Source organism: Neophocaena asiaeorientalis, unplaced genomic scaffold (assembly GCF_003031525.2).
Source record: "Neophocaena asiaeorientalis asiaeorientalis breed wild unplaced genomic scaffold, Neophocaena_asiaeorientalis_V1.1 scaffold24, whole genome shotgun sequence".
NCBI classification, from domain to species: Eukaryota; Metazoa; Chordata; class Mammalia; order Artiodactyla; family Phocoenidae; genus Neophocaena; species Neophocaena asiaeorientalis.
The window spans coordinates 4,119,110-4,137,890 of record NW_020185317.1 but is presented as its reverse complement, the minus strand read 5'-3'; the positions used below and the strand labels follow the sequence as shown (position 1 = coordinate 4,137,890).

The following is an 18,781-nucleotide window of genomic DNA, read 5'->3' as shown; positions in this document are numbered from 1 at the left end:
TTAACTGGGTTTGGGCATTAGTGTCTTAATGTAGGAAATGACTTTCATTATAACCTTTACTTACACTAGTGGCTTGGCTATGTCAAAGGAGCTTCTAGTTTCCTGATAGTGAACTGAAACGCAGGAGGTTCAAACCTTGTTCTTCTGCATGAGCATTGCTCAAAGCAGAAACATTTTGGGCTTTCATCTTACAATAAATGTAAGAAAAAAATATTTATTTTGTGCAGAACTGGCCTTAGTGTGGGTCTTTTATTTTCATGTATAAAAAGAAATTCAACCAAGTACTAGATTCGTAAATGGAAGGAGAAAGAAGAAAATATTCCTGTTGAAATATATATGTCTATATATTTTTAAAATAAATCTCATGGAAAAATGACATCGTTGCTGTATTTCTGTGAGATCTGTGATCTGTGTAATAGACACTTCTTGTTCCTGAATTATATTTCTAAGATAACGATCTCAGTGCTTATTAATGTATAATCTTTGGGGGAAAACTAATCCAGTTCTTGAGCTCCAGGCACATAAAGTTAGGAATGGGTTATTGGGTGGGTATGAAGAAGACTGGGGACTTTTAGCCTCACCAGTATGCAAATAATTCAACAATAAACAGAATAACTAGTTTTCATTTCCACAACTGCTGCTCTCTCTAATCCCTACAGTATGTGTTTTCCAACAATTAGCTGGCTTAATTCTCTGTTCCATTGGTTAGGATTTTAATGTTTCAAATGAGGAACAGAGAATAAATGTCTGTCAGTCAAATCTAAAAAGATGCCTTTTTAGATAGTTTCTAGGAACAAATAACATAAGCATTTTTGAAACGGAAATGTAAACCTTGCATCAGCTCTGGATGGCCCAACTCCTTGGCTGCAAAAAAGTAACAGCAACTTTGGAAAGGTTAAACAGACATGTTCAGGGCCCTGAGTGAAATTTAGTCTTCTACCAACTGGATGGCACTGCAGAAGACAAAGGTGTATCTGTGTGAATAAACTGAACATACGGTTCAATACATTCATGTTTGCAGGGCTATTTAAGGTATTATAAGGTCTGGTACAAAATAATAAAAATGTAGATTGAACTATCAGATTCATCAAGCTGCTACAGTAAATTCAGATGCTCTCCAGAGCTGGTAAGGTGATGTCAAGAAGGTTAAACTTGAAGAATGAGACTTGGATTTCTAAATGAGATTGGGGAAAAAAGAAAGCAGAGTTAATAGGGGAAATCAAGAATAAAAAATCAACATTATTGCTACATTTGGAGGAGAGTTTAATAATCAATTCTTTCTGTTGTTTTTAAAGTTTTCTGCCGAGAAACTGACATTGTTATGTACTTCTTAGTTTTTGGTTTATTTATTCTTCTTTAACACAGCCATTGTTAGTTCAACAATCTAATATTTGGGGTACATTATTGCAAAATAAGGACACAGCTGTATCAGTTATGCCATCAATACATTTGTTAATCCTATCCCTTTTGTAAGGTAAAGCATAGTTTGTTAATACTGTTTTAGATCAACTGTATTTGTAAGGTTACTTATAATGAGTGGTACATACTAAAGGTAGGGAATTTGCTCTCTGGTACAACTGTCTTTAAACTGTAATAGTTTTCTCAAAACATTACCATTCTGTAATTAAAAATAAAGCAATATTTTAGTATAATGTTAGGCAGTAGTAGAAATTACCCTGTCTGAGTAAATGTACACATACACATAAACACTAGCATGCTTTAAGAAGTTGAGAAACATATTAATATTCTGTGAAATTAATATATAAATAAAATATGACCTAGAATGAAATTACCGTTATGTACAAAAAAGGAAAACTTGACTCTTTCCCTTCCCAAACCTGTTGATTCTAACATGTTACAAACGTACATTACATCATTTGAAGTGTAAGGATTATTTCAAATTTGGAAAACATTAAAGAATAGTACGATCCAACTTCCTACAAAAGGCAGTATGTATTAATTTTGAAGATTTATGTTCATTCCACTGTTAAAGAGACATCCTTTTGAACTTCCTTAGGGAAATATTTGTGATGTCTTTTATTAAGGAAACAAATGCAGCTTTAACACAGTAAAATGTTTTTTTAGATTATTTGAAAATATTAGAAAATAAAAATATTGTGAAGATATAGCATATGATTCTAGGATAAATGAATTTCTTCAGCATTGTTATATGAGTAAATACTTGAACTAATATCGTAAATATTTTACTTTTGAGCACATGCTTTTTTCTTTGTCTTCATTCTCTTTGCCATTCTTTGTTTCCTGTTTCTTTTATTTTCCAACTTCTCCTTAGTTTTCTTTTTCTAATAGTCCCAACTTTTCTACATATCTTACTTTGTTAGCTGAACATTATAGTCTTTCAATTTCTCCTTCATTTTCAATAAACAATGTTTTCTACTAAGTCAATAGCCAACTTTCTCTTCTACCTTTTAAGAAAAGTGTTTTCTTCTTGAAATATAAAGTAATTATCTCTTTAGCTTAAATACATATGTATATTATATATCACACACTTAAAGAATAAAGATTCACAGAATTCTATGGAAATTCAATATATTAGTGGTACGCTTATTCAGCAAGCTTATGGAATGACAAAAAATGAATCAGATTTCATGATTAGTATCTTACGTAGCCTCTGATGTTTCTGACTTAGCCAAATTGATCAGTGTTTTTTGACTGCTGCATTTCTTCTTCTGGGCAGTCTTGGAGAACTACAGAAATGGAACCTAAGAGTAAATTAGAAGTGTAGACCCTGACAGGTTGCCTTCATAGTAAATCTCGGGCACGTGTGTGTGCCTACTGTGTAGTAAATGATGACTACCTGGACAGTAACACGGTGTGAGTGGGGAGTGCTGGAGATGTACAGGAGTTTGTTTCTAGGCTCTGGTTACCCACTTAACTGAAAGCACAGGCTGGGCACAGAGCGCTGTGCCTTTAGGCGGTCTGGTCCACCTGGAGCACAGCTGGCTGCACCGGCTCCTTATCTGAGTGCTCTGCCTCGTGGGAGGTTAGCACGTAGCCTCCATCATAGCACACCTGCTGTGCCTGTTCCAAGGCCACCGACTCTTCTTCTTCGTCTTCCACAATAGTCAAGTCGATGTTGCTGTCCATGGCCGAGTCACTCCCTCTTGAGGCCGCCCTCCCAGCATCCCCCTCCATGCTCTTCCCTTCCACCAGTACACTGGTGAGGGATGCTTTGGAAAGACGCTCTGCAAATGAGCTCTCCTCGTGGTCATTCGGCACCTCACTGCTAGGCATGTCTTCTGACTTGGTCTCATTTTCTGCAGGGCTTTCTCCCTCTCGGACTTTCTTTCGACCGAAAGTGAGGGGAGAGACCTTGAAGGGGGAGCTTTTCCCTGAGGATGTTTTCTGGTGATTGGAAGTGAGAGATTTCTTAATCTTCTCTCTCCTCTCTGCAGATACGATCTTTGTCCCCAGCTTGTTCATCTTTTTCTCGATGTTCTGGCGAGAAAATGCTTTCTTGAGGCTATCTACTTTCCGGAGACTGGATCTTTTTATTTTCTCTGCCCGGCTTTCTTCCATCTTTTCCTCTGCACTGTCTTCCAGGGCCTCCTCGTCATGGGGCAATTCATCATCGGAGGAGAGGTCCACTGTGTGCAGAGTTTCCTCCAGGGACTTGTTCTCATCAGCATGCTCCTCTTCCTTCCCTTCCGCTAGGCTGGAAGCTGGCTCTTTCACAAACACACTGGCAGGGATCTCGTTTTCTTCCTGAAAAGATGGACAATGTAAATTTCATGTTAATAACACATTTCACAAATAGTCCTGAACTGCTGTAATTTCTGGGTATGTGTTTTTGGCATGACAGAAACCAAAGGTCTGTGGCTTTAGTTTTCTAGAATATGAATAGTTAATTCTAAACTGATCAAGTCATTCTGCTTAGGCTGGATAAGGCCAACGGCTGCCTGTTGGGAATATTACGAGGGCATCTGGCAAGGGCTCTATCAGTGACAGGCAGGGAGGGAAGTGGGCTGTGGGTCAGACAAGACAAGGAAGCTGCCTAGATAAAGGAGCTAAAGTAAGTTACTGTGAACCCAGAGGACCTCTCTCTCATAACCTCAGGCTCTATTCCTGCCAAAATCCCACTGCAAAAGAGCCTGGAGGTCAAGTTAGAAGATAAAAGATGAAGACTTCCCAGTTCTGTCCCCTGCCCCACCTTTTCCTTAAGTGTCAGGCACCAGGTAAAGCCTCTATCAGGTTCCCTCCCCAAGTAGAAGTCAAAAGTAAAGGCATGGTCAACCTTGGTATCTGTTTAAAAATGCACACTAATTTTTCTAATGACCTGATTTTGGAGTAAGAGAAGCAAGGGCCAGCCTTACTGGGGACCCACTCACGAAGCCTTGTGTTTAGAATGTCCTTTGTGGGCATTATAAGGAGAGATGGTATACTACGGCCATTTCTGGAGTAGTAAGGGGGAATCATGCTGCCTTATCAAGCCTTAGCTTATCAAGCCTCTCTGTTACATAGGGCTTCCTTGGGCAGGAGTACTTCAGCCTCCACCTAGGGTGAAGAGTGAAACTCAGGAATCTGTGCCCCCTCCCCTTATTCCCAGCACACCTCTTTCTCCAGCTTCTGGGTGTACAATGATCTGCCTCTCCCTCTGCCTCAGGGAGCAGAGCCTGAAAACTTGCCTCCAGAGAGTGCAAGGGGGATGGTTCTCCAGAGTAGCGAAGCAGGGAGATTTGAACTCAGACAGACTTGGGTGACACAGCATAGGAATCCCTTTGATTTTTATATTTTTCTTTAAATACAGGAAAATGAGAGCCAGCTAGCAAAGTGCCTTCACATTTTCATTGGAAGAAATGGCACAGTGGAAAGAACGTGTGACAGGAGGCCTGAGTCTCAGTTCTTTCTGTACTGCTCAATGGCTCTGAGGCCTTCAGCAAATAACTTAATCTCCTTGTGTCTCAGTGTCTTCCAAATGTGAACAAGAGGATTTGACCCAGATTAGCAGCTTTCAAACTGCACTCCCAAGGGTATTAGGAGTTCTGCAAGAATGCCAAGGTGGGCCAGGCTCCAGAGCCCACTGCCAGCCGGGCTTCAAGCAGAGCCTCAATGTTACCTGATTATATTGTGGACTGCCCAGTAAACTTTCAGTTTGAAAAATAACTGGATTTAGTGAATTTAAAAGTCTGTATGTTAAAAAGGGCTTCCCTGGTGGTGCAGTGGTTGAGAGTCTGCCTGCCGATGCAGGGGACACGGGTTCGTGCCCCGGTCTGGGAAGATCCCACATGCCGCCGAGCGGCTAGGCCTGTGAGCCATGGCCGCTGAGCCTGTGCTCCGCCACGGGAAAGGCCACGACAGTGAGAGGCCTGCGTACTGCAAAAAAAACCAACAAAAGTCTATGTGTTAAAAAAATAATAATAATTAAATAAATAAAAGCTCAAAACAAACAAACAAAAAGTCTATTTGGGAGCTAAACTTCATGCAAAGTTTATGTTAATGGTAAGAACTTCCCTTGTTTTGCAATTTTGATTGACTGAAAAGTCAATAAAATTGGGGTAGTGATCAAAAATATGTTCTAAGTGTATACCTGTATACTTTCAACTTCTCACTACAAAGACTAAGTGAACAATGTTTTAATATAGAGAAACTTAAAAATCCCTCTCCTTATTAATCACCAAATAGTATAATTACAATACTCTCTGAAAAGATACAGCCCCATGTCCCCCGCTTACACACACATACTCATAACAGAGTATGAGTTCCATAAATTGGTTAGAAACAAAGTCTTGGGTAGAGTAAAAAGCAACACGTCTGGTTAAATAGATTCCTTGGTAGAGTTAAGAAATCCCAAATTCTGTTTCCCAAAGCTTACTCCCATTTTGAATATCACAGAATGTCAGAAACACAGTATAAAAGATAAAGTAAAAACTTGAAATTTGCACGGGATTCCCACGAATAACTTATGACACGGACCTTTACAGAGAGCAACTCTGCCACGCTTCAAGTCTTGACTTGCCTCTTTTTCGTTGGCGTGTATTCCCTGTGAGGGTGGGAACTCGTGTCTCTTGTTCACTGTTAAGCCCCGTGACTAGAGTAGTACCCGACATCTCAGCAGTTATTTGTTGAATGAGTGCATGTTGAGGAGGCTTTCTAAGACAGCCCTCAGGGTGGCTAGAGTGGAGACTGCCCCTGTGTCGGGCACTGCAAAAGAATGGACTTAGCTCTGTGTCTGGAAGGACATTTGCTGACTGCTGCTGCCACTGGGAAAAGAGGAGAACCAGGCCTAAGGGGCTCAGCAGTTTCCATTTTTAAGGAAGGATTTTATTCTCAGTGGATGAGCATTACTAAAAGAGGGGCAGACTGCAGAAATAGCTAGGGCTCTGATGCTTAGTCCAGAAGCAAAATTACTTCTGGGGTTTGACAAGAGGGTTGGGAAGGTTTGACAGGAGTTGCTTGCAGGAAAGGAAGAAACCAAGAGCTCAGTAAAACGTTATTAAAAGTCCTCAGTAAAGGGCTTCCCTGGTGGTGCAGTGGTTAGGAGTCCTCCTGCCTATGCAGGGGACACGGGTTCATGCCCCGGTCCGGGAAGATCCCACATGCCGCAGAGCGGCTGGGCCCGTGAGCCATGGCCGCTGAGCCTGGATGTCCGGAGCCTGTGCTCTGCAATGGGAGAGGCCACAGCAGTGAGAGGCCTGCGTACCACAAAAAAAAAAAAAAAAAAAAAAAAAATCCTCAGTAAAGAAGGCAGAAAGTCAGGTGGAAAATTAAAAATAAGCCTTGGGTACTAGAGGAGAGGTACATTTTGTGTAGTATAATCTCAGGTTAATCAAAGGTTTACCTTTGATTACTGTTGATTACCCTGATAACTTCCCTTTCTTTAACCTCAACAAAAAATGTCCATATTAACTGTACTTCTAAAAGAATTAAACCAATAATATTGCATTTTTAATGCAGTGTAAATTTTATTGTTAAAAAAGCACAGTTACTGTTGAGTCTTAGACTCTTGTCTCTCTCACTATGTGTCCTTTGAGGACAGGTTTGGGAAAAGTGCATTATCAGGTGAATCAGAAGTGATCTGTTGGTAGATCACACCGCATACATGAGGGCAGTCGAGAGATGGCGGGAAACCCAATTGAGCTCTTTCAGACAATGTCGGGGAAATTTATATAAGAACTCTTTGATGCCAACTATGAAAATAAACCCAGCAGGAACAGACATAATCCAGAATGAGTTGGATGTGTCTTAATACAACTGGAAACAAGTGCGATATGCCTTTTTGGCCAACTGCTATGCTTCTGCTGTCATTTTTATTAATCAAGCAGTATTTTGGGTTATGTCTACTGGACAGTGTTTATTTTCTGACTTCTTATAGTTCTACTCTGAAGGTAAGCAAGCCCTTTCCCTTCACATAGAAATTTGTGAATGTCCAAGTACATGTGGGACTTACATTTCCAAAATGTTTGTTTAGAAGCAGAAAAATGCTGACACTCTTCAAAATCTCTATTCTTTAGTAAAATGTAGACATGGCATTTGACTATAAAGGAACGATTATAGTGGTGGAAATTCAACTTGAACTTCAGACAGTGGCTCCTCTGTAACTGCAGTGTCCCCCAGGTGTCCAGTCTTACTTGCTCATGTGTCCTCCTTCAGTCCAATTACACATACCTTATGGAAACACTTGATATTTCACCTGCCTACAGGTGAGGTGATACTTCTGCCTTCAGCCTCCTGTTGTAATGTTTTTGATCTGCTTTCTCTTACAGATTCTAAGACTGATGGCTCTTTCAAGGGGGAGGATCAAATATACATCCTCAATTCCGTCACCACTTAACTATGCTAGTTACCCATGTATCCACTTGGGGTTTGTAACTCCTTAACATGGCATTAAGAATCCCTTGTGAGTTGCATTGCTTCCTTGGATAGTTCTACCCAGGAGAGGCCCCCAGCTGCAGCTGACTATTTGCCCTATAGAGTTTTTTTTTTTTTTAAGTTTTTTTAGCATCATTATTGGAGTATAATTGCTTTACAGTGGTGTGTCAGTTTCTGCTTTGTAACAAAGTGAATCAGCTATACATATACATATGTTCCCATATCTCTTCCCTCTTGCGTCTCCCTCCCTCCCACCCTCCCTATCCCACCCCTCTAGGTGGTCACAAAGCACCAAGCTGATCTCCCTGTGCTATGCGGCTGCTTCCCACTAGCTACCTATTTTACGTTTGGTAGTGTATATATGTCCATGCCTCTTTCTCCAGATTTATTTTCAAAAAGGTACGTAGCCCCACTGATGCAGCTGCTTCTGGTTCTGACCTTTCACAAGGACCCTTAGGGGTTTTTAAAAGGAAGGGAGGGCTTCCCTGGTGGCGCAGTGGTTGAGAGTCCGCCTGCCGACGCAGGGGACGCGGGTTCGTGTCCCAGTCCGGGAAGATCCCACATGCCGTGGAGCGGCTGGGCCCGTGAGCCATGGCTGCTGAGCCTGCACGTCTGGAGCCTGTGCTCCGCAGCGGGAGAGGCCACAACAGTGAGAGGCCCACGTACCGCAGCAAAAAAAAAAAAAAAAAAGGAAGGGAGAATTAATCAGTACACTTCTAACATATATGAATGATATGCTTGCACCATAAAAGAGAAAAGGAATGGAAAGAACTCTTGAGAAAGTGGCAGTTTTTCCTTGCACTTTTGCTTGTTTGCCGTTTATACTGATTATTGTGAACTAACAGTCTCAAGTCTTGCGTGCAGATATCAACACAGAGAAACTGGCCAACATGCTGGGTACTTCTTAGGTTGATGCTCATGGAAACAAATCTTCTTTGCACATAGATAGATACACACACTTTAAAAGAGAAGGAGACTCTATGACTAGCATTAGAAAAGGAAGCTACAGTAAGTCATTTGAAAGCTTGAACAGGCAGATTGCTCTCCTGTCACTAACTTATTATCCCCGTTGTTAGAAGAAAATAACAAAGGCTGTTACATTCCCACAGGGATGTGGTGGCATCATAGAGGGATATGAGGACCATAAATTTGTGTCCATGGAATGTTTTATCCAGTAATCTCTAAATACTAGTTATGAAAATGGAACTGTGTTCACCTGACATTCTGATTTATAGGTCTCGTTTACACATTGATGGTTTTCTCCAGTTTGTGTTTCTGAGGTATAGATTGCCAAGTGGATAAAGCCATTGATTAGAAATGTACCCCTAAGGCAGCTGTTGGTGGAATCAGCAAGTCATAAGAATAAAATGCATTAGTTATAATCCCTGAGCAGTCTTTCACATTCCCGAGGATTTAAAAGTTTCATTATTTTTCAGTGTTATAGAGGGTTCAGTTCTTTTTTAAGATCATAGTGCTTAGGTGTTCTTTGTTGCATACACACAAAAAACACAAAACAACAAAAAAAACCACACTGAATTATTTAAAAGCTATTGTAGAAAACCCAGTAAACATGAACTTTTCCATAGTGGGATTATAGTGTTTGTTTTCACTCATTTCATAATTCAACTGTATAATTTCTATTATTAATAAAATGAAACCTTGCCAGTCACTTTGTTTCTCAGGGCCTCTGCTCCTTTGATATAAAATGAGGTTAACCTAAATGATTGTTGAGGTGCTTTCCAGCTCTAAAATACTTGATTCTGTGATATTAACCTAAATCCCATGAAAACTAGTCTAACAGATTGCAACAGTGATCTCACAGTGTACAAATGCCAAACATGCTTTGTTTCATGCAAGAATCAAAACTATAGGACCTGAGTTGCATTGGAGAACACTTTTCATTTGTTCAATTCAAACAGATATGGATTACAAAACAACAGAAGGGGCAACATTTACCTGGAAGGGCTGCATCTGAGATAGAGTCTCGTTTTGTAATATGTGAGAGAAGTAATGATTCTTTTGAAGAAATACAATAATCAGTTATTCACTTAAAGTGCCTGAGGCAGTGCTGACATTCAATAAGTGTAAATAGTAACAATAAGAACTAGTATTTTGTTTATCTCATAAACTAAAGGGCACCGGATAAGTAGCACATCAAAACCAGTACCCCATTATGGGAATATTAATCAATGTGATACAAACATCGCGAGCTGTCATATAAAGGTGACTTTGGTTATCTATATGCCCATTTCTTCTAAGTCTGTACTAATTTAGCAATTCTCAGAGCAGTGGCTTTGGATAAATACAGTCTTTAAAAAAATTAATTTAAAAATAGTCTGAAGATGTTATACTTTTAGCACCTTTCTAAAATTCTGTTCTCATCAAAGGAACCCAAATGATGAATATTTGAACACATTTATAGGCTTGATTCTCCATGAATGTAGCCACAGCAAACATCTAACTTCTACTCTTTTCACCCAATTTCACAATTTCATGTGGATGAAAGTGTAAACTGTCCATGAGTACTCTCATTTTGTTCCCTGGATTTGAAATCATTCCGAAACTGCTTTGTCAAGTAATCATTACTAGAACTTTAAGAGGCCTTAAGTGGGCATCACACCCTCAGTGCCAGTTACCTATGAAATTCTAGTCTCTTCAATCAACAGAGACAACTTCCTCTTAACTGTAAATTCACTGATTTTTGTACAAATTTTATTTTTAGTAAAAGATACATATGCACTTACAGGCAAAGAATTAGTCTTATTGGTCTTTAGCATTTTCTTTTTGATCAGCAACCTCTCTGAGTCTTATTTCATTTATACTGGCTCCTGTTACAGTATTTTGAATTCAAACATTGATCTTAAGCCATTATTTAAAAAAAATATTAAAAGGGAAGCTGCTAAGTTTAACAAGGATTTTACAATTTATTTTATTGCTCAAAAGGAGATGAATTTTCTCCAGTTTTAGATTCTACTGGTTATAATTTGAAGTAATTGCTAAGACATGAGAGGCTTAACAGCTACAACAATGTTGTAAGTTTAGCACAGACTTAAATAAATAAATGACATATTTTAAACAGGACAAATTTCAGAATTAAAAAAAATGCTAATGTGTATCTAGTGTTACTAGCATCTAGTAGATCAACCAGCCAACCAACCAACCAACTAACCAAAAAGCACCTGCAGATTTTGGAGAACACAACAGGACTTTACAAACTGGAAACATAATCTTCTAAACACTAAACACTATAGGACTGAATATGATCCAGTCAGGTAACAGATTTTCGTTCTTCACTCTCCTATTTTTACATTAATTCTTTTTGTCTTAAACTAGAAAACCAGTGGATTTAGTAAGGGAAAGTCTAGCATAGGGGTCCAAGTGGACTGAAAGTGACAAACAACTTAGAGCCCTGAAGTGGCACCTGGTACATTATCCGCCCTCCTCACTCTGCAGGTCTAGAAAACATCTACCCTGTGCCCCACTGTGAAGACTGTGCTGCTACTAGAAGGGTCTGTTTAGAGTAGGCCCTTTGGGCAGAGTCCTGTGCTTTTAAAGGGCTTTGCTTTCCTTTGCTCTGGGAGTGATGTAATATTGATTTCAACTCGGTAGTTGTCATACAATGTATGTCAGGGAGTGGGAGTGTGTGTGTGTGTGTGTGTGTGTGTGTGTGTGTGTGTGTGTGTGTATTTCTAACCAAGCGCAAGTATAGCCTCCTCTCCATGCAAATGCATTGCAGATCCACCCAGGAAGAGCTTCAGTTCTTTGAGCTTACGCCATGACAGTCACTAACCATTTAAAATATGTTATTCCATTTATTCCTCACCCTATGAGAGAGATATGAGGGAAGAAGCATTAATGTTTAAGAGCGCACACTTTGGAGTCAATTAAATATGAGTTGAAATCTCAGCTTCACCACTGCCTACTAAATAGTTTCAGACAAGATATAAGTATCTCTGAATCTCAGCATCCTCATCTGTAAATTGGTGCAGTTGAGATAAACTACAGAAAGATACTTAGCAGAGTATGCAGGGCTTATTAAGAGCTCAAAATAATTTTGCTCTTTCAAATATTAATAAGGTGTACAGATGAGGAAACAAAAGCTTGGAAAAGCTACACAATGTGCACCAGATCACATAACTGGCAAGTGGTGAAACTAGGATTTGAACCAGTGTCTGTATGACAAAATTTATCTTTTCTCAACCCCTATACTGGACCACTCTCTAACACAAGTTATTATTATATCCATTGGCATAATGGATATAATAATTATAATGGATATAATAATTTACTACCCTAGAAACCCCTACTTTAAGAAGGATCAAGAGAAAGAGCAACTTTTCCACTGAGGGACTTCATTTGTATTTGTTTTTTCAGAATAGTCATCTTGCAATGCCTTGAGAGTTGATATTTCTGATATCCTTTAGGCTAATAAAAGATCTTACATTACATGACTTAAGAAAGGTCCAGTTCCTTGCCCCTCTAATTCTCTGTCTCCTAAACTGCTCTTTCAAAAACGTCCTTGGGGGCTGCTTGCTAAGAGGCCCTGAATGGAGCCTGAACACATTGCTTTGGATTCTTTTAGCTTCTACCTTGGTCTTGAGCCCCTGTTTCACCTTGTCCTCACTATATGGAGAATTCCTACCGTTTCTGGCTGTAATTTCACACCTGTCAATCCAATGTGACAAAACAGGAGACCGTGGCAGGGCTTCAGCAGCAGCCCGTGTCTTTAAGTTCCCAACAGTTGTTTTTTTAAATGTCAGATTTACAGTTCTCTTGAAATTTTTAGTCACGTATCTTCTCCATCCCTCTCCCCAACACCTACAGAACATCCTCCGTGGCAAAACAAAACAAAACCTGATCCCGACATACTGTGATTTTCCTCTACTACATAAATAATTTTTTGTTTTTCCTCCTTAACTGAGGGACAGGACAAGAGAGAATCTCTCTGATTCATACTGGAAGGAGGGAAATTTCCTTTGATGACTCAGATTTAAACAGGTCTGTATATATTTGGTTTTGTTTGGAGATCAGTGTTTAATTTAGAAATGCCTTGAGAGTTGAGATTTGTAATATCTTTTAGGCTAATAAAGTTAGGATCTTATATGGCTTAAGAAAGGCGCAGTTACCATATCTCTTTTCAGTTCGTCTGGTTCATGGAAAGCTATTCCATTTGCATTAAAAGCTAAAAAATTTCCGGTCTGCAACAGACTGCAAAGTATAGAAGGACATCAGCTGCCTGAAGCTTACAACATCAAGTGCAATGTGGGGGGACAAAAAAGCAGCGAGATGAGTCTTTCTTTTTATGGAGGAAGGAGGCTTAAGTTCTAAATTGGCAGAGCAGATTCATTTAGAAAAAGAAGGCTCCCTCCGTTTAAGTTCCAATTTCTAAATCTCTTCGGGGAGATGAAGGCTCTTCTTGTGTGCCTTTCACAATCAAACATTTGGTTATAGCCTCTCCCCTCCGTGGCTCTGAAATCCTCTCCTATTCACGTGGTCACAATGAGACAGCCCTGGGGCAGGGATGGCAATTGCTTCCTGGGCTCTGTGCTGGCTGGGCTCCACTGGGCAGAAGGACTTCCAGCGTTAGGCAGGGCTGCCCTTGGATTCACAAACGCCCACCACGTGGCGGAACAACAGTCCCACGCAATCTCCCTGTCCCCAAAGAGCCTCTTGCTACATTAATTGCATCATTGATGCATTACAAAAATTAAGTGGCCTTTTCATTCCAAGGCAACCATTTGAAGGAGAAGATATCCTAGGCTAGCCTTTGTAACTGTAACTGATAACACTGCTTTTGTTTTACTTTACAGTTGTGGTCTCTCTGAGCAAGGAGAAGCATATCTAGTGTGTTTGTAGAGTAATGCTCTATAGTTTCAGTGCATTTGCTAGAAAAAAAGCTCAACAAGATTGCTTTAGCCAAAAGAGTCTCAAAAGTAGAAGGCTAGTTCATCTCTAATGGAATCAATCTTCAATACTTGGTTAGTCCCCAAAACACTGGTGACCTTTGGACAAAGGGAGGCTTTAAAAAGTTATGAATTTGGCTTGATTAAAAAACAAAACAGAAAACTTACATGATCACCTCATTTCCACAAAGAGTTAATAAACAGCCAGTGAATTAATTTGCCTGTCCAGCTAACAGCTGCAGTCAGAGCCCCACGTTCACAATGCAAAGAGACAAGTGAATCTGACTAGTGTGCCTGCACCTGCTCACCTTCCCAACCTGTATGGAGGTGCTCCTGACAAATGACCCCGACCTGCTAACTCCTGAGGCCCCTGCCTTGGGTTTAGGCTGCAGTGACCTGGGGAATTCCCAGCCCTGTGTGTAGATTTCACATGCACCTGCTGAAGGCGGCGGGGACAGTGCCTCGTGTGTGTGTGCGTGTGTGCACCTGCTGAAGGCGGCGGGGGCAGTGCCGTGTGTGTGTGTGTGTGTGTGTGTGTGAGAGAGAGAGAGAGAGATCCCTGACAGGCAGGACAGATGTACAAATGGCTGTGAGAGCCAGGCGACTGAGATCATGGATGCGGAGTCCCAGCTGGGTGGGCGGAGAGTAGGGGCACTGACCTGGAAGATGAGCACCTTGAAATGGTTGCGCCTGAGGAGCTGGGCGTGGTTGTTCTCTAGCCGCTTCACTTGCGCGCACTGCCTCTCCAAGCGCTCCCTGACGGCGCGCGTGTGGGCGCTGACCTTGCGGGACTTCTCCAGCAGCTTGCTCACCGTGTTGCTGGTGGAGGCCTGGTACTTGGAGAGCTTGGTGAGGTCGTTCTGGATGCCCTTCACGGAGCCCTCCAGGCTTATCTGCCGCTGCTCCATCTTGTGCTGGTTCTCCTGCACGGCGTCCAGCATGTTCACCAGCTTGTCCAGGAGCGTGAGTACTGTGACGGCGTTCACCTGTGAGTTGTCTCGGATGGCCTCCTCCGTGCTCCCCGGGTTCAGGCTGGGGCTCGGCGTGGAGGAGGGCACCGGGCTGGAGCTGCCCGGCTTCTCCTGCCGCATGTCAGGACCCGGGTGCTGGAACTTTTCGGCTTGCGCAGCGTCCTCCCCCATAGCTGGACAGGTGGGAACGTTCTTCTGGCTCCGGCGAGAAAGACGGTGGACAGGGGTGCAGAGCGTGGCCCTCTGGTTTGAGCTCAGAGCACCACTCTCTGGGACTGGCAGAGGTTCAGACAGGCAACAACTGGCTACACTGATGAGGGAAACTGCATTCCAGCTGCTCTTAAAAGACCTACTCCACCCAGTGGGAGGCGAAGGATACAGAACTGAGAACCACTCAGGGTTTAGAGGCATGCACACACTTCCTAACCGCGTACTCCTCGGCACAGGTCACTTTCCTGCAGTTTAGCTTTTCTTTCCTGTGCCTCTTCCCTTTTAAAAATAAGTTCAATGTCATATTTCACTCATGACTTCATCTAGAGGCGGAGAAGAACACGCTAATTTGGCCCAGCTCCACAGTCTCCAATTGGCTAAAGCTAGTAAACTTTTCTCTGGCTGCTATGCTGCGTATGCTACAGAGTGCCTGTTTGTTTGTTTTTTTTTTTCCTGGATACAAGTTATTCTAACGGAAAGTATTGTTTGCCTTTGCCCTAGAACAGATTGATGGGCTGCAGAAGGCCTGGTGTCCTAATGGAAGGGGCCAAGTTTAAAGGGTACTTGCAGTCAAGTTTGTAGTGTTACTTTTTAATTTCCAAAGGGATAGAAGTAACATAATGACAAGGAAAACAGCCCAGTTCTTACTCTTGCAATTGGTGATGCAAGATAAGATGAAAGAGATTGAAATTCAGGGATGTTAAGACATGCGATGCTGTTACAGTTATCATGTAATAGATGGAAATTTTTTGAATGACCACTTTAAAAATAGAGTTTCTTTTGAGAAGTAAAATTGACATAGGAAAAGCCAAAAAAAAAAAAAGAAAAGAAAATTATGTTTTCTTTAAGAACTTACCATGCTGATTTGTTTTAACTAATTTTGAATCAGGGCTGAGAGATTTTCTCAAATGCCCATCTCTGCAAGGCATTTATTGACACGTGCCCAGAAGTGTGACTCTAGGGCAGGTTGAGCTGGAGTTTCTGAAGTGCTTCTAATGTTTGACATTTCCAAATTCCTGCTCAGTGAAGTGGCACACCTGTTCTAAAATGTGGCCCTCCTCAGCTAAGCCCTTGGGACTTGGGGCTTATTTCCTAAAACGACTTTACATGCTTGAATTGGTTTTAAACTTATCTAGCCTTTGAAAGTGCTTTCAGCAGGAAGTTTGTAATAGGCCTTCAATGTACAATTTTAAGAAGAACAAATACCAGCTCATTTGGGGTCAGGGTTGATAATGGAAAAAGTGCCATTCATCAATGGCAAAATGTACATGTGAGCCAATCAATCAGGATGTCATTCGTTGTCACATTTATTGAATTTGTGAGTCCCCACTATCTGTTCGGTTCTATATTTGATGAGCTATCTAGAGGATACTAATAAAGTGTGATCTAAGACCCTGCCCTCAGTGCATATGCCTGCTAGTTAGGGAGATGAATCAAAGATTTTACAGAGGCCCCCAATTTTCCTGAGATAATTGGTACCCCCCAAACCCACTTAAAGTGAATCTTTTCAAAATAGGGAGAAAAAAAGTAAAAACATTTGGTTGAGAAAATATCTTTTAAAAATGTAAGAAAATTATTAAAATGGATTTACCTTACATTTAACAAAATTTAGTTGGTCGGTGATGTGTTAAACATTAGAACAAAGGATGAATCAAGTGTTAATTCTGAGAAGCATAATTTTCTAACAAAATTATATGGTATCATGACACAATATCCATTTTACATTTGACTTCTATGGGCAAATAGAAGTCATTATTACAAAAATATTTGAGGGCTTCATCAGTTTTCCAAGAGCCTCTCTTAAATTTTGACATTCTAATCATTCCCTTTTGAGGCACTTATTGTGCCATCATCTGTGTGGATATTTTCTTCTTCAAATGTTAAGTATTCCAGCTGCAGATTCTCATTTCCCAGAAGAGTTGCCCACGATTCAAGGGCTTCTCTAACATTACCTTCATCAACTTCATGATTTCTTAACATATTTTGAAAGATTTGCAATTTCACACTATAATCACTTTGCCCTGATTTTGCATTGATTTGCACTGATTTTGCATTGCATTGTTGGGTATTGTATAATCAGTTAGATGAATAGAGACGTTAAAGACACGGGATGAGGTGGGAAAAGGAGAGAGGCTAGTTGTTAAACAGGAAGAAAGGTTTGCATGTGGCTTATTTATTTTTTAAAATCAATTGTGAATAACACAAGTAACTTAACAGTTGTCTATTGCTGTGTAACAAACCAGTCTGAAATTCAGTGGCTGAAAACAACAGCCATGAATTTTATCTACTAATGATTCTGGGATTGGCTAGGCAGGGCTTAGGTGGAATGGGTCATCTCTGCTAGGAATGTTCATATAGGAATCTGAGATGGTCTCAATCACATGTCTGGCTCCTTAGCTGGGATGACTAGAATCCTGGGATTTCTCTGTCCTCCATCTTTAAGCCTCCAGGGACTCTCACTCTGATCTCTCTAGTAGGGGAGTCACACTTCTTTACCTGATACCTCAGGGTTCCCAAGAAGTGGAAGCAAAAGCTGCAGGATCTCTTAAGGTTAGGCTCTGGGAATCTGTCACTTTCATCACATTCTGTTGGGCTAAGCAGGTCAGTCGGTTTCAAAGGGACAAGAAATAGACTTCACGTGTTTAGGGGAGCAGCAGCAAAGTCCCATGATAAAGGGTGAGCAGCATGGCAGAGACTGCTGTAGCCATCTTTGGAGAAAATCTACCTCAGCATGAATATATTTTTCTTTCAAAAGACTATTACAGGGCTTCCCTGGTGGCGCAGTGGTTGAGAGTCCGCCTGCCCATGCAGGGGACACAGGTTCGTGCCCTGGTCCGGGAAGATCCCACATGCCGCGGATCGGCTGGGCCCGTGAGCCATGGCCGCTGAGCCTGCGCGTCCGGAGCCTGTGCTCCGCAGCGGGAGAGGCCACAACAGTGAGAGGCCCGCATACGGCAAAAAAAAAAAAAAAGACTATTACAGATAAAGCTGAAGACCCTATCAGTCACCATTTTCATTCCATTCCCTTTCACCTTTTGTCAGAAGTAATCATTTTTATGGATTTGGAATACATCTTTGGAAATTATATTTATAAGCGATCAATTCATTAGTGAATAGTTTCATGTTGTGTTGTAATTTGCTTTGTTGTACACCCTTATGGGATCCATGAGGAGCTGTATAATGGTAACCTATCCTGTACAAGATGGCATGTAACTAAGTAATAGAGTGTGACATAAATTCTAAGGGCATTGAGAATTTATGCAAGAGGAAAGCAAAGGTAATAAAAGAAAGCACTGTTGATGAGTTAGAATTTGAGGAAACCCTGAGCAGCTACACTCACCATCTAGCTGACCTTAAGTCCTATTTCTGTCTGAAAGAGATTAGTGAAACTCAGCAATCAACTCTTACAAGAAATTTAAAAAAAATTATATCTACTTATTACATACTATGATGTTCCTTAGAAATTAGGTAATGGAGTTTAGACTTGATACAGTGGCAGATAGGAGGCTCCTAGAGGTTTTTGAACATGTAAAAGTTTGTGTTTAAGAAGGATTAGTACAGAAATAAAAGGTAGCAAGGGTCACTTGGTTGGTAATGTTTGTTGAATGGGAAATAAGTGCTGGGCGTTGGGGCTGCAAAGGTGAGTGACATATATTTGTAGCCCTTTAAAAGCTCCCGCTTTACTGGGAGAACTAGGCAGGTAGACAAATACTGGGTATAGATATACAGGTGTGGTGCTGAAATGGGGTAACATGAGGGCTTTAGTCATGGCAGGGGATAGCTAGGGGTCTGAATTCTCTAACTGACCACCAGCTGCCTACTGTTACCTCACGTCTCTAAGTCATATAAGCACAGAAGTCACTCCAA

At 41.1% G+C, this 18,781-nt stretch overlaps 1 protein-coding gene across 1 annotated transcript; it reads right to left on the bottom strand.

The window, feature by feature from the left end:
* Positions 1-1,246: 1,246 nt before the first annotated feature.
* On the bottom strand, positions 1,247-15,154 carry CAVIN2 (caveolae associated protein 2). The gene is made up of 2 exons (XM_024733683.1): positions 14,393-15,154; positions 1,247-3,726 (listed from the first exon to the last, which is right to left on the bottom strand). The coding sequence occupies exons 1-2, from the start codon at positions 15,113-15,115 to the stop codon at positions 2,932-2,934; spliced, it is 1,518 nt and encodes a 505-aa protein (XP_024589451.1). The 5' UTR covers positions 15,116-15,154; the 3' UTR covers positions 1,247-2,931.
* Between the last annotated feature and the right edge of the window lie 3,627 nt (positions 15,155-18,781).

Bases quoted from the DNA above. Each gene is read 5' to 3' on its own strand.
- CAVIN2 (XM_024733683.1), bottom strand. From the start codon at position 15,115: ATGCCTCTAAACCCTGAGTGGTTCTCAGTTCTGTATCCTTCGCCTCCC. The intron at 3,727-14,392 runs GTCAGTGCCCCT...CCATCTTTTCAG, and splicing joins TCAAGGTGCTCATCTTCCAG to GAAGAAAACGAGATCCCTGC.